At 35.4% G+C, this 24,717-nt stretch overlaps 1 protein-coding gene and 1 long non-coding RNA gene across 2 annotated transcripts; one reads left to right on the top strand and one right to left on the bottom strand.

The window, feature by feature from the left end:
- Positions 1-559: 559 nt before the first annotated feature.
- On the bottom strand, positions 560-2,690 carry LOC131437309 (uncharacterized). The gene is made up of 4 exons (XR_009230747.1): positions 2,242-2,690; positions 1,961-2,186; positions 1,640-1,901; positions 560-1,580 (listed from the first exon to the last, which is right to left on the bottom strand). It is a non-coding gene; the product is annotated as an uncharacterized LOC131437309 (long non-coding RNA).
- Positions 2,691-20,422: 17,732 nt separating this feature from the next.
- Positions 20,423-21,666, top strand: LOC131436781 (uncharacterized). Its single transcript, XM_058605689.1, has 2 exons — positions 20,423-20,716; positions 20,776-21,666. The coding sequence occupies exons 1-2, from the start codon at positions 20,523-20,525 to the stop codon at positions 21,647-21,649; spliced, it is 1,068 nt and encodes a 355-aa protein (XP_058461672.1). The 5' UTR covers positions 20,423-20,522; the 3' UTR covers positions 21,650-21,666.
- Positions 21,667-24,717: the final 3,051 nt, after the last annotated feature.

Raw genomic sequence — 24,717 nt, 5'->3', positions numbered from 1 at the left:
TATTGTTTTAACTAGTACCATGGTATTTTTGACATTTCACTTCTGGTTTTTTCCAAACACGGAAATCTGGGTTATTTGACAATGGTGAAGATCATTCGAACATGCAAAAATGTTCAAAAGTTATATAAATTGAAATTTCGAATAAAAAATAACAAGAATACATTAAAACCTGCTTTATTTTTAAATACATTTTTCACTCATTTAACATTATATATAAACATTATCTATAAAATTAAAAAAAAAATTTCATAGTAAGAGCTTGTTTTTTAACGCTTGTAGGCATTCAAAATTATCAACTCGTTGCTCTCTTTAACATTGTAATGTTTCTGTTATAAAATCGTTCGGGTTTTTTACCACAAATTTCTTTGGGAATAATACTGTTCCTATAAAGGTGTAGAAAAAAACGTTATATACAAATTTCTAATAAAAGTATTTACACAGAAGCTTAACGGAAAACTCTGCAAATTTTTCGGATATTATTTCCGAAAAACCTTCCATATCCGCTAGAGATATTCATGTGCCGAGTGTTTACGATGCTCCGAGTCGAGCCATAAACAAATATATAGACTAGACACTGGTGATCTTTTTTTGATGCACATCACGGTCCTCCGTAAAACTGGCAACAATGACGTTAAACTGGCACCGCTGCTGAGTTCCTATATTTACAATTCACATGTCAAACTATTTGAACACTATTTCAAATTGCATGTATAAGGTCAGCAAATACCTGGCGATGATGAAAGTGTTTGTATTTATGCTGTTCAATTGGATAATTGTGTTAATCTGCATGGGAGTAGCAAATTCGGCTGTTTAACGACAAGTTTTCCTTCTTCGTTTGGCATTTTGCATTTAGAAAAACTTCGATCTTTTTCATACAACGCATTTGCCACTACGACCAGGTAGTAGCTAGGCCATGATATCCGGATAACTTTCTGAGAGCAGCTCAACTGAACGAGGAAAACCAAGGCTTTTCCTGATGAAGAAGGTATTCTTCAAGTGATCATTCGAACATTACATGTATGATGTGAGAGCGACAACAGTAAATAACATACTATACGGCAAATTTTGATAAACGGAAGTTGATTCAAATTCAGTTTTTTAACATCTACTACATACTATACTGAATCTTAGTTTTTTCGCAAGCTGAAGATTTTCATACAAAGTGCAACAATTTAATTGAAGTGCAGCCATGTTCACAAAAGTATTCTGCGGAGAAATTTGGCAATCGAATAAACTATAATAACCATTGTAGATATTTATATGAATCTTTGGAAAGAGATTGCGAATAACTAAGAGTTAGAAAACAAAAGCTGATATAAATACATTTCACCCCTTTCGATTATTAACATACTATTCTAAACAACAAATCAAAAATGCTGCTTTTGTATACAGATATGCCATGTTCAAGATCGGTCATATTTGATCATTTCGGTATGGTGTGAAATAGACCCAATACATTTTGTTCATCGCATCAATTTTGTATTTTTTTATTGGTAATAATATTAATAATAAGACCACTGGAGGCAATATACAAAACATCGGAGCTAGATCGTACTAGAAGCCGCAGCGATGAAGACGAACTGTAATATATATTTTAATTAACAAAAGAAACTAACATTAATATTAATAAAAAACTTACTACTGATGAAATTGATTTAAATATTTCCATATTATTAGTCATGTGCAGAGCCGCGGGAAACATCTCCTACGCCTCTGAGGATAAGGCAAATGGACCGTGGCCCGATACATTGGACTTACACTTAGTCACGTTCGTAAATGACCATATCTTCCTGCAACCTGATGTGTTCTAGAGCATCTTGTCGGTTTGAAAAATTATGTATTTTCATGAAAACACGCAACCCCCATTCATAAATCAGAACTGAGCTAAAAAATTCGCTATGCTGAAAAAAATTGTTTAAATCTAGCTATCAAATCCATCTTAAACAAGTTCTTAACCTACCATTCCAAATTCTTGTTCTGGAAGCAGTTTTTGTTCCAGATAAATAATCATTCTTAACTTATGATTCTCGTCTAAGATATTGGATAGTTCATTCCAACTCGTTAATTCCATTATTTTGGAAAGGTATCTACCGTATTTTTTGTACTTAATAAAAATGTGCCGCAGTTCATTCTCAAAATCAGTGAACGTACTTAAAATGTATTCAAGAGATAAGTGAAGACAATCTCTGAAAAAAATCCTCATTATATTCAAGAAATTGTTTTTAAGAATAACCCAATCACCTTTGCTCGACCCGAATCGTATTTCGCGGTGGGAATTTAGCTACAAAATTTTCCAGCATTGTCACACATTTTTCCATCTCGATTTGTTCATAATCCTTTTCAACGAGTTTTGGAGCATTTTCACATGATGAGCTAGGACCACCAATAAGTTCCTTTGTACTACTTGGGATTACAACGTCATTTTTTTCTGTATTTTGAATTGGCTGGACTGAATCAGATTCTTGATTTAGCCGGGTTCGTTTTATTTTATAATTTGTTCGCCTATATTTTTCCATCTTGCCTGTTTTATTAACCTGTTGCTTGCTTTCAATACCCATCCTGCGGGCTTTTCCATTCTTTTTCAAACTGGTGTTGCGATTTTTCTTGTTGATTTTGTTTTTTATTTTCAAAAGTTGTCCTTTAATTAGAGTGTTTATAAGGCAGTCAGTAAATCTTTCGAAACAAGTGGGGCAAATATACAACTCATAGTCACAGTAATCAACATATTCAGTTAATCTGTTCTTCACTCCTGATCTACTTTCGGTAAAAAAATTGTAGAATTTTTCTTTGAAAGCTATTAATAGAAGGGTACCGATCTCAATTGCTGCATTATTAGGATATTTGAATCCGTTTGCATGAAGATGATGTTTCAATCTACAGAACGAATAACGATTTTGCAGGATCTGCAATACTCCGTGTTTCAGAACCATTCGTTTACGACACCTTCTATGTTTTAGTTTTGTCACTGCATATCCAACAACATATACGAGAGCATTCATCTCGGCTATATTTGAAAATTGGACTTTATCAAAATCTATTGATTGAAAATAACGCAATGAACAATTTTCCGTATCGATTGCCAGTGGATCTTGTTCCGACTCTTTTACGTTATCAACTAAAGTAACAATCTCATCATATTCACAGTTCGTATTTGTAGTAGCATCCAAACATCTAGCAACACTACTGTATTTTAAAGCAGCTGCAAATTGGTAGCAGTTTGGTGTATCATTGAACCCACAACTGCGTCGAATACTTGAAAACTCATTTTCCAACGCATCTTGACAAATGAAATTGGTTCGAATGAAGGGTACCCCATATTTGGTATTCAGAATAGTCCATAGCTCTCGGATCGCTTGTATATTATGTACATATCCACTCAAACATGGAGGATGCCGTTGTATTGATGTTAACGAATCATTCGCTTCCTGTACTGCCTGAAATATCGAATGAATAAATGCCAAACAAAAAATTGTTCACACTATATTACAACAGAAGGATCAAAGCAAGTCGCTGGAACGAACATCATGGTCTTGAAAATGTCCTCCATGTTGTTTAAGAACTCCCAATGATTGCTATTTCCTTTAATTGAGGCTCTCAACGGCTGCAAACATTGTGGTATTATCAAAACATGGAAATCAAGTGCTTCGTGTATGTACTGATTCAGATAGACAGATTCGTTATAGATTTATTTTAGAGATTATGCGTGTAAAAATTTTTATGGGGAATCATTGTGTAATATATTTTTATCGACGATGTTTATAAAACTTAATTCAATTTTCTTGCTGTAATTGCGATCAGCTTACAACATGAAGAATTACAAATACTTGCCTTGAGTTTATCTGATTCATTACGTGAATTGAATACGTCAAACAAGTTGTCGAAAATTTCAATAAATTCGGCGGTATCATTTGCTTCAGCTCTCAGATTCTCTAACTGTACATGCAATTTTATAGCGTTTGCGGTTGTTCTGCTCAAAGTACGAGTAGCATTTTTTACACTCATTTTTGAAAACGGTGGCAAGAAAACAGCTTTTCTAGTTAACTTTGGAACCAACCGAGGTACGTTTTGTACATCTAGAGAGAATAGTTCGCGTATATATCGGAAAAAAGCAATCTTATTCTTATAAAGAACGTTTTTGGAGAATAGATTATTTCGCATTGATTTAATCAAATGCGGACTGTCGGAAAATAGCACTACTGGATTTCCATCAACAAAAAACATTGGGTTTTTTGTATTCACCCCTAACACCTCTGCCGTTTGAATATTGGTTGCGTGTTGGTCCATTATAACTGTGATTGGAATGAAACCTGCAGTTGATAGATGTTTTACAGCTTCAACGATTACTCTAGCTTGACAACTACTGCCAAGTGTTGAATTAGCTAGAAAATAACCAAAAACCTGGAATATTTTAAAAAAAAACTTTGAATTATATTTTCGGAGTTATTAACAAACTCACCTGCTTGTATTTTGAGCATACCCCTCTAGCCATAATAGTGATGGCTTCATTTGCCAAATTAAAGATGTTGTTGTTTTCGAATGTTTTTACCTCTCCGTCATCAGGCAGACCATGGAATCGATCTGTCTTTGCATGATATTCTAGAGTAGGTTTTACTGACATACCATCGAATAGAATAGAAACTATTCTGTCAACCGTACTCATAGATTTCGCAGACACAGCCATTCGTCTTAAAATTTGTTCATTAAATCCTGGTGTTAGCCCAATATTCTGTTGCCACCTTGACACTGTTCGAGGATTTGGTAGACAAATGACTTCCGCCAGCCGTAATGATTTATATCCTGTTGCAGATCTTATCTTTTGTCGTGTTGCTAGGGGTTTGATATGATGGTAACGCCTAGCATATTTGTTCTTCATTGAGTTTTCGATTGATTCCAATAAAATAGGATTTTGTTGTACATATCTCAACACATTCATTTCATATTTCGTAAACTTCTGTTTCGCCTTCAATTGTGTCCGTAGCTCATGAATTTTATGATTTTTAGAAACCAGCGAATTTTTTCGTCTCTTACACAAAAGGCGAAGGCTTCTAAGCTGTTTCTTTTCGCATCTCAATGCTGTTTGAAGTCTAGAAACTTTAATTTTTTCTTCTTCATATAAGTGATGCAGCGAAAAGTTCGTCGTATCTGAATCTGTAAAAGTTCATGTTTTGAAGTAAATAGCAGAAAATAGATTCAAACGTGATTGGAAAATTTTACTGATTGCATTCAAACGTGATTGGAACGTTTCACTGATTGCACAGACGCAAATCTTAAATTCCAATCAAAATGTGCTATTATTAACATAACACTCGTCCAATCACAATCCAACAAAGGGTGTAGCTGGGTTTGCATATAAAAGCTGTCCCAAACATAAATTAAATTAATATAAACTATAAAAATGTTCAAACTTTTCGAGTTGTTTTTATTCGTACTTACAATTTTGGTACCACTCTAGCACAGACTAACAGACAGGACACTCAAATTAGATTCTTCAATCATTTTAACGGTCATTTCGAATATTCCTTTATTTGGGACAGTACTCACATGTGTCATGATGGCGCCACGTTAACCTATCAAAAACATCCTGTCTGTCATCTAGACTGTGTTTATTTTTTTCATTTACCAACAGAGTTGCCATTCATGCAGAATTACCTGTAATGTATTGATTTGTATACGTCCATGCGAATTTCATGCAGGATACAGATTTAATACATATTCACTTGCTTCTGGTCTGCCGCCACTAAATTTCGGGTGAAAACTACCAACACAATAAAAAATAGTCTAGATGAACAACGTTGAGTCAAATAAATGGTTACCTTCCAACATCGCGAAAAAGTTAAATATATTATCAACGTAATCCAATAATTTATTGTGACGATTCATTTTCAAAAATTTTGATGAAATCAGGCATCCCTGCAAGCAGCTGATCGGTGCTGACAAACGAGGGGAAACCAACTAGTAAAAAAACTTTTACGTAACACAAGGGGTGTACCGATAGTAAATAGTTCGCGCAGTACAATATAGGTGGAACTAGTGCATCACGAAAAATTATTTTTATAAGAATTTACTCATACTGTCATGTCTGTTAGTCTGTGACTCTAGATTGTACATTAATAATAAATCATTTATGAGTACATTACGCTGTATTATTCTCACATTTAAAAAAAAGTGGATCAGTATTATATCAGACTTTCAAAATATTAAATCAATCGAAAAACCATGCGTCTCCATCAAATTATCATAAGATGAAGACGCATGGTATTTAATTAGGAAATCATACACATCATCATACATACTCGCCTTCAAAACTAAATACGATGCGTTTCCATCTACAACTTAAGTTCAGGTCTTGGGTATTGAAGTAATTAATAATAATGAAAGAAATTCATTCCTGATGTTATTTACACACATTTTTTTTTCATTTTACATTTATTGTATTCAAATCAAATAAATCAACCAATACATTGTAGTCAACACTGTATCTCACATTTTTGCTATATTTAGTGAAAGCTCTGAAAAACATTAAAAATATAGTTCTTTTGCAGAATAAAGTATTCTCAGATATCTAGCGCAAAATCAAGAAAAATTAGAAGCCAAGCGAAATCCAAATAAACTGTTCGTCGACGTTCTGTATCCCATGCTATGAATAGCCAAGTGGCCTGAAATTGCTCAACAAGACAATTAAACTCAAACGGCTTAAGCCATTGAAGACGCACATTGAAATATGAGGGAGGAAATTATATGGTCTGGTGCAGTTTTTCATGAGGTGGTGTAGGAAGCCTCGTGAAAATCGACGGGAAAATTATGACAGTTTCTAACTTCAACTTTTTGCGGGATAATGTGAAGGTTTCGTTGATCCAGGCGAGACTATAATATAAATTCGGCTTTCAGCAGAACAGCGAGAATTTTGGATCGATTTTAAAAAGAACAGGCTTTACTAATGAAGACTAGTAGCTACTAACAGTTCTAAGAAATAATATGAAACCAGATAGAAATCTAACATTTCTAACTAGAGCCTTGTTCGAAAGATCGCTCAACCAGCGGGTGATAGATTAATGTCATAAGTGTAGAAGATTATGTGATGTATTTGGACTAAAATCAATCCGTTGTTAACATTCGTTAACATTACTCACGTTACAGAATGGCTATTGACGGGTAGACATGAAAAATATTTCCCCAAAGAGAGTATTGCAACATGACTGCATTTTTTCGTCCTTCGGTACACATGTTCATAAACTAATTTTGTTCGACCCGCTTTGATTCTCTTTAAATTCTGGTCGGAGTACGTACGTATATGTACGATGCATGATTGCATGATTCTTTTTCGTTGTTTCAATCTCCAAGGCAAGCACAAGAGATGCATAAACCACTAGTATTAAATACTCTGCGTTTCCTTCTAAGAAAACTTCAGTGAAGACGCGAGGTTGTTTGTTAATTTTTGTCTTTATAGTATCCTAATCTCCAAGGCACAATGTGTTTATGAATCCTCCATTATTTCAGACGGATGGTAACTCAAATAAAAACTATAATTTAGAAAGTTCATGCCGAATCATACCTGTTTGGAAGTCTGAAAAATGCGACTGATTAATCATATTCCAGAATCGAATTAAAAAATAAATGGTATGTAATGCTTTGACGGACTCAGTAAAATTGTTTTGAAACTTGAACTAAATCGTTACATACCAGTCACCTTGTTAGATCCAAACTCGGTAGGGATAGCGTCTGGTTTCAAGCTACATTGGATTGAATACATTAATAATTAATTCAAATAATAATAATACTATTACCCTTTTGCAGTATTCGATTGATCATTGAAAAATGAAGGCATGAAATGCCTCGAACATATCCGCCGATGCTTCATGTTTGAGTTTTTTCCTTCCGCTTCGTCGAATCCACAAAATCGAATCCATTCTTCAAGACTAGGAAAAAGCGCATTTTAAATATTATTCAAATACTAAAGAATACAAGAATATAAAAAAAATAAAGTATATTACCGTTCGGTTTCCTTTGGGAATTGGAACAAAGAAACAGTCGGAGATTTTCTTCGACAGTTTTTCAGCACGCAAAGCTTCCCCATCTTTCAAAACAAACAATTTGTTACCATTAGCGACAACGATAACATTTGTTTATTTTCACTCACGGCATACTCCCAATCGAAATGATGTCAATGCAATCATTCTTGCGCGCCACCAAGTGGTGAGTGCAGTCATTTTATAAGGTACCGAAAGAACTCTACAATGAATCGAAATTATTTCAGTTTTTCTTCGGCAGTCTCATGTCTTATTATTTGTCTTTGGTCGAGCTCTCCGTCCCACATTATCATACCCGAATGAATTCCAAATGGATTCCGAATCAATTCCGAATCGGCGAGAAATTTTCATTCGGAATTTCATGTGGAAATCATAATGGATTCCGAATCAATTCCAACTCCAGTGCAACAACCGATTCCGAATGAACCGGTTCGCCTACAGCCGGTTGATTCGGAATTGAATGAGAAGATGCGGACTGAATTGTCAATTCGTCTTCTTCTTCTTCTTTCCTGATTTTGCACGTTTTCGTGCTGATTTTCAGTTTATTTTTCAACGAAAACATTATATAACTGAATATACAAGTTTAAATGTTTTTCGGATATACAGAACTAGTAAATAACCAGTTCTTCTTAGAATCCCAACATAAACTATTGAAATTCGCTGGAAATTAACAAAACGGCCTACCTTAGTCAGCATCATCCATTCCTCTAGCTGAAGTGTAGTGAAATGGCTTAAGTCGCATAAATTTCACACTAACACATTCATAAAATGAGCGAATATTCAATGACATTTAAAATGTCACTGTCAATCAGGTTGATCGAGCAGTCAACTCAGGCGAAAATTCTAGCACTGAACCGATCGAGCACTAAAAAATCATGCAGTCGAGTAAGATTTCATTGCTCATTCCGTCATTTCGATAATGTGGGGTGTTTTGAAACAATCTGTAACATTTTTTCCTTTATCATTATTTCTCATGAAATTTGCTCACCTGTACTACCAATACTGAAGTACAACTACGCACTATTACAAAATTGAATACTAATTCAAAATAACGCAATTTCATCGTTGGAATCAGAGATGCCATTTATACAGATTTATCTGTATTATACAGATTTATCTATATTATACAGATTTTTACATACGCATACAGATTTAATACAGAGTACAGATTTTATACAGATTTTCTAAATTTTATACAGATTTATACAGATGTCACAAAAAGTAAGAAAGAACAAATTTAACTTTTCTGTCTTAGCTATCTTTTAGTATTTGATTCCAGTGACGATATAAAAGTCTATCAATCAACGGACAAATTACAAATTAATATGAAAATCTGTGAAATCCATTTATAAAATAATTTGAAACCAATTTGAACTGATATTCAATTTTTTTCAATGAATGAGTGAAAACATATATTGGAGAAGCCAAATGAATGAAAAACTAACAGAAAAGTTGATTTTTTAGATACGCTCAGAGACAGTACTTTATTTAAGGAAGTAATGGCATCATGAAACTTTACTGTCAAACTGAGAGTTGTATGAACCGACTTGACGTTGCATATTGGGCGTTGAAATTCCATGTCAAATTATAAAGTCATCAATTTCAAACTAGATAAATATATGGAATTGCAATTCAATTGTGGATAAAAAAACTATGAAACTTCGTCGTTGAATTGACTGATTGAATCTACCAACCTACAACCACAATCTAATGGAATAACATCTTTTATCGCCATTTTGTTGTAAGAATTTCATTTTTTTAACTGAATACAGATTAATACTGATCTTTTATACGAAGAATACAGATTTTCTATGAAAATATCTGGCATCTCTGGTTGGAATATGAAATCTGCCACTGTAATGAAGCTTTATGTGACACTGAAAAAAGCAGACGCGTTGATTGACAATTTGTATAATCGCACTAAGAAAATACATAGTCGGTTGAAAAACACATAAATTATGTTGATATGAACAATATGTATAGTGTTTTCAAACTTGACAATCTCTATCCAACTATATGTTTATTCATGGTAACATTATTATATTCTGAAGAAGAACTTATTCACATGGTAGTCATAACTATATCACTTCTCAACACTATGGTGACCGAAAGTTCAATTTCACCTTACTTGTAATTGTCATTGGGACTTTTTCGTTCTTATTTTAATGATTGTCAGAATTACCACGCCAGAAAAGTCATAAAGACAAATAGTATAGTCAAGTAGTAGAGTTTTTGTCCTAGTGCTTATTACAATACGGATGGTGAATAATCTGATATCATGGTCGTTACTATTATTTGAGTGCATAGTTGAAATGACCATGAGGAACAGGTTGCGGTTACTGTAATATTTTTCTGAGTGTAGATTTCCCATTGTACGGAGATACTAACAGTGGTTCTAGTGAGAAACGGTTGTACTTTTTTCCATTCGCTACTGTGATTGTGTTAAATGCGCAGGCAACTTTGTACATGCATGTTAGGAGCATTTACGCACCCATTTTACACCAGACGGTGCTTTTGGTGTCACGCGTTGCTCATCTACATTACTATTACACTGGGAAATCTTGGTTTATTATATTTATGGTGATAGGCACTCTAATATCAAGTACACTGCTAAAAATTTGTACGATCGATTCATATGTAAACAAAGCTTTAATTTAATGCGCTTTTCCATTTCAATACATAACCAAAGCGATTTGTTTAAGGATTTCATGTGCAAATTCAGTAAGATGCAAGATGAGATTATTTTTCACTTAGCTCTGATGTGTTTTGCTATCGAACTACACGTGTTAAACACTTCATTTTCAAGTGAAAATGAGTGCAGCAAAATGTATGTGCAAAACATTTGATTCGGTCAACTGTGTTTCAATTGAAATCTATATGGAAAATATATATATATATATATATATATATATATATATATATATATATATATATATATATATATATATATATATATATATATATATATATATATATATATATATATATATATATATATATATATATATATATATATATATATATATCTTTTTCAAGTGCATTTCAGATAAATGTAACATGATTTCCACTAAATATCAACAGGTTTTATCCTCATTTTATGAGTTCAGCGCATGTTTTCATGAATTTCATGTGTTCTACGAGTATTGCTTTGCGCATGATGCTAGCATGCAAATTATTTTCAGTGTATAGCGGCCCTTACACGAGTCATTAAAATGTCATTACTAAAAAATAATATCATTTTAATGAACGTGTATGGTGCAGTAATGACGAGTTTTCTATAGCGGCCCTTACATGAGCATTATTTTTGTCATTTTTAATGATGACTAAGTAATGATGTATTTCAAATTTGATAAGCGGCCCTTGCACGAGTCATTAAAAATGTCATTACTGAATTATTAATGAACGTGTAATGGTGCAGTAATGACGAGATTTCTAACAAATTTGAAATACATCATTACTTAGTCATCATTTAAAATGACATTTTTAATACTCGTGTAAGGGCCGCTATAGAAATCTCGTTATTACTGACCATTACATGTTCATTAAAATGATATTATTTTTTAGTAATGACATTTTCAATGACTCGTGTAAGGGCCGCTTATCAAATTTGAAATACATCATTACTTAGTCATCATTCAAAATGACAAAAATAATTCCCGTGTAAGGGCCGCTTATGACAAGCCGTATCCGCTTGTGAGGAATTCTGGCAACCGTCAGAAGGCTGGCTGCATTCCGGCTGCTGTCAATATTGTCCAGGCGAGAATGCGTCATTATCTCACCGTACGTGTCTTGTTTATTTCCGTCCTCTTTCTTTTTTTAATTCGACTTCATTTGATATTCGTCAATCCCGTATGTACGTACAAAAAAACGAATCTTGAGACGAGGTAAATGAGATTAAAATATGGGTATGTTTGGTAGTGAGAACGCAATGTTATTGGCAATAACATTTTCTATGATTAGTATATATGAAGGGCAATAACTTATTGCCTTTCATATGTATCTTTTATTGAAAAAATAAACCAAGACCCTAAAATTTTTTTTTTTCATAAATACGTTTATTTCTTAAGGCAGTTTACATAAGTTTTTCTTCGCCGTTGCATCACTTTTACATAATATTCTTATCAAATTTTAATTCTAACATAGTCACAACGTTTTGCATTTATTAAAACATATTCTCTTATTACTTAAATATCATCTTAGGTAACTCGTCATTAATTATGAAATCTACTCGGAAATATTATTTGAACCAAACGATTAACTTCTATAAATTATAAAATAAGCTGTTATTTTCAGACATTTTGTTAATAATTTCATAAACTGTTTCGAGTTTGTTTGTATCATTACATTATTTTTATTCTAATTTAGCTATTGGTTGAACTCATGGACGCAGCTGGGATCAGAACTAAGTCTTGAAAGGGGCCTTTATTAAATTGAAACTCCAGTTTTCTTTATGAAATGATAAATAAGTTTCATGTATGAAAGGTCACGACAAGCAAGAATGTCTCGAACTGGGATATTGGATAGTCTACCTTGGGTACGCAAAGAATTTATTAGTTGAGATCTGACATCACGATACTCCACGCATGTCCAAACGACATGATCAATATCTCGATAACCTTCGCCACAAGCACAATGATTAGTCTCGGAGAGCCCAATTCGAAGGAGATGTGCATCTAACGTGTAGTGATTGGACATGAGTCTGGACATCACACGAATGAAATCTCTACTCACATCCAGTCCCCTGAACCATGCCTTTGTCGATATTTTCGGAATAATTGAGTGCATCCACCGACCCAGATCATCTTTATCCCAAGAAGCTTGCCAGCTGGCAAGTGTTCTTTGGCGAGACGAGCTATAGAATTCGTTGAAAGCAATTGGTCTCTCATAAATTTCACCCTCAATAGCACCACGTTTGGCTAAAATATCGGCTCTTTCATTGCCAGGAATGGAGCAATGAGCCGGGACCCAGACTATAGTGATTAGATAATTATTGTTCAATATGTCGTTCAGGCACTGTTTTATTTTGCCCAGGAAAAACGGTTCAGTCTTGCCAGTCATGTTTGAGCGAATGGCTTCAATTGCACTCAGACTATCTGTGAAGAGGAAATAATGGTTTGGAATTAATGTGACGATTACACTCAAACTATAATGAACTGCTGCTAGCTCTGCTATATAAACAGATGCAGATTCTTGAAGCCTAAATGAGGCCGAAACATTATTGTTGAACATACCAAACCCTGTCGCTTCTTCAATTCGCGATCCGTCCGTGTAAAACATTTTCTCAGAGTCAATATGCCTGAACTTACTTGAAAATATTTTTGGGATTTCCGTCGAACGTAGATGATCCGGGATTCCACGCACTTCGCGCTGCATGGATGTATCGAAAAATAAAGTTGAGTCAGGGACATTTAGGAGGCTGACACGGATAGGAATATATCTTGAAGGGTTGATTTCCTGTGACATATGGTTAAAATATACTGTCATGAATTTTGTTTGAGATCGAAGCTCGACTAGTCGTTCGAAATTATTAATTACCATGGGATTCAGCACCTCACATCTTATTAGCAGGCGTGATGAAAGCTCCCAAAATCGATCTTTTAATGGAAGAACTCCCGCCAGAACTTCAAGACTCATTGTATGTGTCGAATGCATGCACCCTAAAGCAATTCGCAAACAACGATACTGAATTCGCTCCAGTTTGATAATATGAGAGTTTGCAGCGGAACGAAAGCAAACGCATCCATATTCCATCACTGAAAGTATCGTTGTCTGATACAATTTTATTAGATCTTCCGGATGAGCACCCCACCAAGATCCTGTTATTGTTCGAAGAAAATTTACTCTTTGTTGGCATTTTGTTATCAGAAACCTAATGTGTCCTCCCCACGTGCATTTGGAATCAAACCACACCCCAAGGTATTTGAAAGTCAAAACCTGTTGGATCATTCTTCCCATCATATGAAGCTGAAGCTGCGCGGGATCATGCTTTCTTGAAAAGACGACCAGCTCTGTTTTCTCCGCAGAGAATTCGATACCAAGATGAACAGCCCAATCGGACAAGTTATCTAAGGTATCTTGCAATGGTTTATGCAGATCAATAGCTTTGGGTCCAGTAACTGAAACCACGCCATCATCTGCCAATTGTCTTAGTGTACATGGGGTTACTAGACAGCTGTCAATGTCATTTACGTAAAAATTATAGAGGAGCGGACTGAGGCATGAGCCTTGCGGGAGACCCATGTAACTATTTCTGAGTGTTGCCAAATCGCCATGTGAAAAATGCATGTGTTTCTCTGACAAAAGGTTGTGCAAATAATGATTTATAACCGCTGGGAGTCCATTTTGGTGAAGCTTGTCTGAAAGAACATCGATGGAAACTGAATCAAATGCTCCTTTAATGTCTAAAAATACAGATGCCATTTGTTGCTTTTGAGCGAAGGCAATTTGGATGTCAGACGAAAGTAATGCAAGGCAATCATTCGTCCCTTTATTTCTACGGAAGCCAAACTGAGTATCTGACAACAAACCGTTCGTCTCGACCCAAGTGTCGAGACGTCGTAGAATACTTTTTTCGAACAATTTTCTGATGCAGGACAACATCGCAATGGGTCTATATGAGTTGTGATTGGAAGCTGGTTTCCCCGGTTTTTGAATGGCGATAACTTTCACTTGTCTCCAGTCAGGTGGAACAATATTTTGCTCAAGAAACTTGTTGAACAATTCCAACAAACGTCTTTTTGCGAGGTTGGGCAGATTCTTCACCAAGTTGAATTTAATTCTGTCCAACCCTGGAGCGTTATTGTTACAAGACAAGAGTGCTATAGAAAATTCCATCATTGAAAATGGGTTATTAATAAAACCATTATTTGGAGGAGATTCCCGTATAATGCTCTGCGTAGGAACAGAATCTGGGCAAACTTTCCTAGCAAAGTCAAATATCCATCGGTTCGAGTATTCATCACTCTCATTGCCCACGTTACGATTCCTCATTCGTCTGGCCGTGTTCCAAAGAGTGCTCATTGAGGTATCTCTTGACAAACCTTCGACAAAATGTCTCCAATAGCTAGATTTTTTGGCTCGAAGTATGCTCTTGTACTTGGTTTCTAAAACCATAAGTTTTTCAAAATTCTGAGGAGTTCCTCCTCCCCGTTTTAGAAACGTCTTGCAAGCATTTTGTTTTGCGAGTTTAGCCTCTGAGCACTCTTTTTCCTACCAGGGGTTGGGAGGCCTTCTGTTAGTCGTTGGCCCAGGAAAGCGTTTAGTTTGGGATTGTTCTGCTGCCTCCAGAATCGAACAAATGAGGAAGTCATATTCTTCAAGTGGAGGGAGCTCTTCCATTGAATTCAAAATACTAGAGATACTACTTTGGTATTTAATCCAGTCGATATTTTTTGTCAAATCATATGGAATACTAGCGGAAGTAGCAATGCAATTGCTACTGCTAATTGAGATGATGATTGGTAAATGATCGCTACCGTGTAAATCAGGCAGTATTTTCCAGGTGCAATCTAGTCGAATTGATGTTGAGCAAAGAGATAGATCTAATGCACTTGGGCGTGCCGGAGGTCTTGGGATCCGTGTCATGCTACCCATATTTAATACCGTCATGCTAAAATTGTCACAAATGTTTTGTATTAAAGATGATCTGCTATCATTGTAAACGGAACCCCACATAATACCGTGCGAATTTAAATCCCCCAGAATCAATCGTGGTGCAGGAAGGGCTTCAACCATTTCATTAAGCTGTTGCTGTCCAACTTGTGCTTTTGGAGGAATATAAACCGAAGCTATGCAAATATCTTTGCCTTTAATGTTTATTTGGCAAGCAACAACTTCTATACTAGAAGTTGAAGGGATGTTTAATCTATAAAAGGAATAGCATTTCTTAATTCCCAAAAGCACTCCACCATACGGAGAGTCTCTATCGAGACGTATAATGTTAAAATCATTAAAATTTAAAGCTATGTTTGAAGTAAGCCATGTTTCGCATAAAGCAAGTACATCACATTTTTGACTATGCAATAATATTTTAAATGAATCAAGTTTTGGCATGATGCTTCGACAATTCCACTGCAGGACAGTGATTGTATCATTTGCGACGGGTGATAAATTATCCATCAAAAGATACAAAACCTGAGACAATTGGCCATTGAGCTGATAACTGCTTCAAAAAGGTTCTAGCTATTGGAAGGAATGCCATTATGAGGGTCTTTAAGGGTTCAGATATATTGAATGCTGAGAAAATCCATTCAACAATTTCCGAAAACTTCAGTAATCCTGTTGGTGGCTGTGAAATGGAGCCCACTGGTTTATTATCTTTTTCTGTACTAGATCCTGGATTGGTTTGTGAATTTGACAAACCAGGAGGCACAGTCTTTGGTTTTGACTTTTTTTGTTTAACACGGGGATCTTTTTTTGAAGATGAAATTTTAGGTGTCTTTTTTGGTAATTTGGAGGAAGACTTCTTTCTCTTAACTGACCCTTGGGTAGTGATAAACGAATTACCTTCACTATTTTCGTCAGAGTCAGAGTCCTCTGGTTCCTCTAGATTTGAAAACCCGTTTTCGGTTTCCAAAGGGGGGACATCAATGACCGTTTTAAGCATTTCTGCATATGTGCGCTTAAACCGTGCTTTTAAAGAGAGCTTAATTTTGTCTTTGTGCACTTTAAATGCAGTGCATACTGAAATATCATCATGAGGACTATTCCCACAATAAATACATTTTTCAATTTCCTTGTTGCAATCATTATCTTTATGAGGCCCTTCACACTTAATACATTTTGGTTTATTACTACAGTAAGTAGCTGTGTGGCCGAATTTTTTGCAGTTCGTACAATTCATTACATTTGGAACAAAAAGCCGAACAGGGAGGCGAATTTTATCGACATAGACATGGGACGGCAACGCAGACCCGGCAAATGTCACTCGAAACGAGTCTGATGGGCGATAAACTTTTTTTTCCTCTTCATGAACTACTGAGTACAGTTGTTTGCACTCCAGTATTTTCACACCCTCAAGCATAGAGTTCTTGAAACGACCAACACCATGCTTGAGTAAATCATCTACCGAAAGACTCGCTTCGGTAACAACACCGTCAATTTCGACATCTTTGGAGGGTATGTAAACTTTATACTCTTTATTGAAATGTTCCGAAGAGACAATATCATTCGCGTGTTTCAAATTATTTACCACAACACGAATTTTATCGTTATTTACTTTTATGATCTCTTTGATTGAAGAGTATCGTGATGTCAAACCTTTATTAATTTGAAAAATGTTTAATGGCTTTGATATACGTCTAAAAAAGACTATCCAAGGCCCAGAAGAGCTCTCCTGATATTTTTTCGTTCGTGGGGGTATCGGATTCATGCTAGGATTTACGTCCATGGATTCATCCATTACATTAAAATTTTTAACTAAACTTCAAAATAAAATTTGAAACCAACACTACACAGTACTCAATCAAAAGGAAAAGAAAAAACTTCTACCTTGAAATTGTTGTCTATCTCCGTTGCACTGCCGTGTAGATCCTCGTTGCTCTAGATGTTCTTGTTGGATGCTGATTGTTGGATGTGATGCTACTGCTACCTGACATCCAGCACCACTCGAATTCCGATTTGCTTTCGTCTTCGCCAGCTGTAACCAGCGCAGGTCACCGGTGTATACCTGCGTGTTGTATGGCAGTGGAAAGACCGAGTTGTCTTGTCTCCTTCTTCCTAGTGCTCCGCACCGATATGCTTCTGCACCGAAGTGCCTTCGCACCGGTGTGCCTTTGCACTCTCCTGCTTCTATGTGCCTTTGCACTCTTCCTCTTCGATGTGCCTTTGCACTCTCCTGCTCAGCACTTGTGGCTGTATATTGCGGCCTGGGTAGAGTTTGGGAAACGCCCTTTGTTGTTTCCTTCACCAGCTTGGCCCAGCACTAGGGCTCTCTTATGCAGCACGACTATACGTTTTAACGGCTGCTGCCAACAGGTCTCTACCTGTAGTTCAACCGTTGTCGTATTTAACGCGTGTAAACCAACCAGCGTTATTAAACTGTACGCTTCTATACACAACCTTCTCGGTTGAACGGCTATTACTGACCCTAAAAATTTAGAACCGATTCAAAACGGTTCTGTCAATCTTGTATGACAAGAATCCGACAGAAAAGAACCGTTAATAACCGCTAGGCGAAATTCTCTGCCGGAAAGGTTCCCACATTATCAGATCCGAATGGATTCCGAATCAATTCCGAATCGGCGAGAAATTTTCATTCGGAATTTCATGTGGAAATCATAATGAATTCCGAATCAATTCCAACTCCAGTGCAACAACCGATTCCGAATGAACCGGTTCGCCTACAACCGGTTGATTCGGAAATCATTCGGAATTGAGTGAGAAGATGCGGACTGAATTGTCAATTCGTCTTCTTCTTCTTCTTTCCTGATTTTGCACGTTTTCGTGCTGATTTTCAGTTTATTTTTAAACGAAAACATTATATAACTGAATATACAAATTTAAAACTTCATGTTTTTCGGATATACAGAACTAGTAAATAACCAGTTCTTCTTAGAATCCCAATATAAACTATTGAAATTCGCTGGAAATTAACAAAACGGCCTACCTTAGTCAGCATCATCCATTCCTCTAGCTGGAGTGTAGTGAAATGGCTTAAGTCGCTTAAATTTCACACTAACACATTCATAAAATGAGCGAATATTCAATGACATTTATAATGTCACTGTCAATCAGGTTGATCGAGCTGCCAACTCAGGCGAAAATTCTAGCACTGAACCGATCGAGCACTGAAAAATCATGCAGTCGAGTAAGAATTCATTACGCATTCCGTCATTTCGATAATGTGGGTTGTTGCATTGTAATATTACCCACTTGTACGCGACGGGCAGAATCCCCCCAGACGGCTGGCTTTGTCTGCCAGCCATTTTTGCTGGAATTCTGCCAGAATTCCAGCAATAGTCTGGCAACAATGCAACAACCGTTTCTGACGAAGAATTTCGCCTAGCGGTTATTTTCGGTTCTGTTTCCGTCGGATTCTCGCCATACAACCGTTTTGAATTGGTTCTACATTTTTAGCGTCTTGGTCTTATTTTTCCAATAAAAAGTACATATGAAAGGCAATAAATTATTGCCCTTCATATATACTAATCATGGAAAAAGTTTCTTGCCAAGAACATTGCTTTCTCACTATCAAACATACCCATATTTCAGTCTCATTTACCTCGTATCAAGATTCGTTTTTGTATGTACGTGCGGGATTGACGAATATCAAATAAAGTCGAATAAAAAAACAAAAAGATAAAAGAAGGAAGAGAGAAATAAACAAGGCATGTTGGTCATTGAGCGCTTGTTGAACGACATACTGCACGAAATATTCGTTCAGTTTGCTGGAAATTTTGTTGTTTTTTCTCTTCAAAAATAGTGTGAAAATTAGATATTACCTTTATATAGAAAAAAAATTGTTGTCTCCTTTGGTGTCAGTTGGAATTGATCCGGAATTCCACATGATTTCCACATGGAATTCCGAATGAAAATTTCTCGCCGATTCGAAATTGATTCGGAATCCATTCGGATTTGATAATGTGGAAATCCTGGAAAAACCGTTTTGAATCGGTTCATCATGTTTAGTTCCATTGGTTTTAGGTTTTTCATTAGAAAATTTGAATGAAGGCAAAGACATCATATTAACATAATATCCAACTCCCACATTTCCCGAACAAATCATTGGCAACATCTTTTTTTGCGAGCATGGCACCACAAACGAATTTCCAGACATGACAGTCACGATCTTTTTTTGGCGCACATCGATGATCCTCCGTGAAACTGGCACCAATGGTGATAAATTGGTTGCACTGCTGAGTTCCCATCATACATTCATAATGCAAATGTCAAACCGTGAGAACCCTTTCGATTCGGTAGCTCATTTGTATATATTGAGATTTTATGGCACACTTTGGTTGAAGTGATAACAATGCAATTAATCTCGCGCTCCACCAAGTGGTGAATGCGGTCATTTCAGCGTTTTTATTTCATTTACCTGGTCTCAAGACTCGTTTTTATTTTTGCAAGATTGACAAATATCAAATGAAGTCGAACAGAAAAAAAATTTCTCACAAGCGGGATGCTGCACAGATTTCTGAAATCGATCACAGACTGCCAATGAGCCCCCCAAAATCTTAAAATTTTTAGTGCAAATGTTTTTCCGTATCTGTGGCGCGACATTTTTTTTTGCTTGCAGAAATGAACCTGACGTGCAGGAAAGTGTACACAGATTTTGCACAAACTAACTTTCGACACAATCACTCATTTTTGAAAAAATGACTTGGCATCTCTGTTTTGATTAGTTGAGTTGTTTCATGTTCAAATATATAAGTTTTAATAAACGTGTATTATTTGTCAATCTGTTTTATCAAAAATATTTGTTATTCTGAAATTTGGAAGCGGCCCCGTAATAGTAGTTATAACATATTGAAATTGAAATGATTGTTTTTTAGAATGTTTCAAAGCTCTCGATTCGTGATGTATGCGCGCCTGTTCGCTATAAAATTTCACCGATTTTTCCCGGTTTCCGTTCGTAATTTCAACGTCAGGAGTACCACCAAGCTTGGATTTCCTTGTTCATACACGGAAGAAGAAACTCGAAAAATTCTGAACACTTTAAATGAACAGAATGTTGAACACCTGTACAAGTTAGAAAATGCAAAATATTTTGTAATAATTTTTATTTAAGATGTAATATCAACTCTAGGTATGACATATCAAAAAGTCGTCTTAAAAGAATCGAAGTATGGCGTCGAAAATTTGGAATGTTTATTTCACTGGATCAGGTTTTGCAGCTTGATGGCTTCGGAGTTACAGTTCTGCGAAAATTTTATGATTCAATTGTTGAAAGCCCAAAAGACGTCAATGCGGTATCTTCAAGGGTTATAAAAAAAGATGCGAAATGCACTATCCCTGTGTTTTCGGCGAATCTAATTCCAAAAGTTCAAAACTGCGTTTCTTTATATATTGGTTTGGATTTCGTAACCTGGGCTAAATTCCAAATCACCGAAGATCAACCAACTACGTTAATCGGTTGGAATAGTTTTGACATTTCTGATCGAAAACTGCATATTACTGACCTAATTCGAACTGTTAATCAAATGAATCAACTGATTCCGGAGGCGGATGTTTATGTGGTGGAAAATCCTGCAATAGCTCAAACGCTGACCACAGGAAGTGCTCTAAAAACCAATATTAATGTACAGAAATCACAACTTAATGCGATGATTATGTTAATGCTGTGTAATCGTCCAAGAGATAATATCGAGTTAACCGAGAATAATATTTATTTCCTAAAACAGTTTATTTCTGCTCGTCTCTTTGGAATTTATGTTGGTAATGAGCGGGTCTCCTCTGAAAATGTTATTCGTTCCTTAATGGAACGTCAAGTTGGATTGAATGAAGAAGATTCAATGGAAAATCGGTCAAAATTGATTATACCTTCTGGTCTAAAGATTTTGTATGAAGAAAATTCTGATGTTAAGAGAGAATTTCTTGGTCAATCATTGTTGGTCGGATTATCATTTTTGAGATTATGCGTTTTTGAGTGCGAAAACAGTTTGAGCGTTTTACGAAGATGATAAAATGTTAAAAATCATGGTTTTCCTATTTTTTAAACTTAAGCATACCGAAACTCGGTCAGGATTCCAAATAGTTTTGACAGCTTATCGAATTCGACTACCGCTGAATTTGAATTCGATTTATTTGCATGTAGTTCTTGATTGATAACAGTTGTCAACATTTAACCTTACAACCTTATAGTATGTTCACATTAGCGCTGTTATCAAGTGATATGCACATCTACTTGGTATATAGTGCCATACAATTTAATGTCAACGCATATCACCATCTCTGCATGATATCCGGATGGACATGCTCGCTGATGTCCGTCGATTATTTCTATGACTATTTCTATGATTTCTATTGTCCGTGGATGCGATACTGATATGATTGGTGCAGGTGTAGTGTACATAAACGATTATAATCTATCAAGTGAAGAGAACTTTAAACCGCTGTATTGAACAAAGAGAGAATAGGCCTGTGATATGAACATAAAATAATAGAAATAATATAACTATAACGATGATAGTTTCATATTACAACATATCCTATTAATAAAACTTGTTTTGAAATTCTTGGTGAAAAGTCTCACATTATACTTTAAAGTAGATTGTTTACTTGCTAATATCACAACTATCTCTGTATGAAATGTTCAAAACGACGAATGTAACCATGAGAGATTCTCTTTGTTTACTTTCTCTTTTGCTTTTGCTGCCACTCGTTTCATGCCCAAAACATTTGAAAAAATATGATGGCATGAGCCAACTGATATGCCAACTTCATCAGCAACTTCTCTAATAGTGATTCGGCGATCATCCATAATCATTTTTTCCTCTTTTCCCACATTTTCATCGATTATTGACGTGCTGGGTCTACCGGAGCGTTCGTCGTCTTCAACATCTTCGCGGCCATCTTGGAAACGCTTATACCACTCGTAAACACTTGTTTTTTTTCATAGCAGACTCACCGTAGGTTCTCTGTAACGTTTCGCACACTTGGTTACACTTTATTTCATTTTTCACGCAAAATTTAATACAAATTCTTTGACTCTTCAATTCTTCCATTGTTTAAACTAACAAAAATCGCCGAGCTCAAAAAAACACGTCTACACCAGCCGCTACAAGACAGAATGTAAACAATGAATACAGCTGAAAATTTCACCATACATTAGGGACATATGTACCAACACAATAAAAAAAAATTTTTGACCACCGGACTCTCCAGACGCGCGCAATTAAAAAATTCCGGGAACTTTTTGAACAGACCTCGTAGTTGATTTCAAAATGTTTAATATTAACAGTTACTTATTTGAAAAGCAAGTTACATTAGAAGTATGTTCAAGATAAGTAATTCGTCCCGCAGTTGAACCTTCGCTGCCAACTATACCGATTTTACGGTATTTATACCGATTTTTGGACTCGATACAGGAATACAGATATGCTCTCTCAAAATACCGATATTTCAATTTTCATACAGATAAATACCGATTTTCAGTTTTTGTGTGGATTCCATAGGTAAACCAGGTCGAGCGACCTTTGTTTTTTTTGGTCCCAAAATCAAAAATCAATTTCCGCACAGATAGATTTTTCCGCCAAATACAGATTTTTGGAAAAAACAGTTCACAACACTGAGTTGAACTGAATGTTTGATTGTGTATCTGGAATTGCATTCTGAATCTGAAATTCACTGAATTCTTGATACTGGAAATGAAATTGAGCTCTGGTCTGGACTCGAAATAACCGAAATAATGCATTTACTTTACTTCCTTCTCAGTCAGCTGCGCATAGGGATGTCGTAATATGGATCTATTAATCGATTAATAACTCAGATAATCGAGTAATCGATTAGTTTGAAACCAATATTTAATTATTAGACTAATCGAATAGTTTGAAAAATTCAATAACAATAATCGAATCATTAATCGAGTAATCTAATAATAGCCAAGATAATCGATCAATTGAATTGATTATTGAAAAATCGAGTAATTAAAAGAATCCGACATCACTAGTTGCGCAGGCTAGAACGAACTAGTGATGGGCGAGCGCTCACGAGCCGTTCATTTGCACTGACTCGTACCGATGAGCGAACGAACCACGTCTCTTCATAATCAGGTTTTGCACGAACATGACATAACCTCACAAAAATGAACAAAACGAATCAATTTTGACAGCTCTCAGTGGTTTGTTTATGTGTTCATTCTAATTTGAATACGTGTTATTAGGTTTTGTACGAAATGAACTGTCGATGAATCAAATTCATTTTTGACAGTTGCCGTGTGTTTGTTTTGTTTTGCGACTGCAAATTAAAAATTGAAAAATGACCAAAAAGTGTCTGTTAAAAACGTATTCCACAGTGAAAAGAACTAAAAAGATTGCCCTGTATGTGTTTCCAGCATCAAGGAGCGATATATATATATATATATATATATATATATATATATATATATATATATATATATATATATATATATATATATATATATATATATATATATATATATATATATATATATATATATATATATATATATATATATCTGTTTAGTGTGAGATGCCTTGCAATTTTTACATTCGAACGATGAACCTCTGATGAACTTTTAAGCTGTAAACAAGTACACGTCGACTGTAAAAAAAAGTTCATTCTGTTCATTTCGTGAGACTATGTCATGTTCGTGCAAAACCGATGATTTTTTTTAACGGCCACAGTACGACAGTTCGACATGTAGATGGTGCTGATGATGAATTTTCATTTATTTGTTGTTGAAATCCGAATAATTAATGAATATTCTGTTGTAATTAACATTGATTTCTTTCAATAAGAATTTCAACAAATATTTTTATTATTCCGCTTGAGAAAAAAATCTAAGTTTTCTGCTTTCAGAATGACCTACAGATTGATAATATTGACTTTACTTGTTGACAATGCTCCGTATTAATTGGTATGCCGTTTATTCCACTCAGTAGTTGTTTAAACATTTAATCACAGACTAACAGACAGGACACTCAAATTAGATTCTTCAATCATTTTAACGGTTATTTCGAATATTCCTTTATTTGGGACAGTACTCACATGTGTCATGATGGCGCCA

Source organism: Malaya genurostris, chromosome 3, assembly GCF_030247185.1.
Source record: "Malaya genurostris strain Urasoe2022 chromosome 3, Malgen_1.1, whole genome shotgun sequence".
NCBI lineage: Eukaryota > Metazoa > Arthropoda > Insecta > Diptera > Culicidae > Malaya > Malaya genurostris.
Note: the sequence above shows the minus strand (reverse complement) of the source record. Positions and strands in the feature narration are given on the sequence as shown.

Coding starts and splice junctions, on each gene's coding strand:
- LOC131436781 (XM_058605689.1), top strand. CDS start 20,523: ATGTTTCAAAGCTCTCGATTCGTGATGTATGCGCGCCTGTTCGCTATA. Junction 20,717..20,775: donor AATGTTGAACACCTGTACAA/GTTAGAAAATGC, acceptor TATCAACTCTAG/GTATGACATATCAAAAAGTC.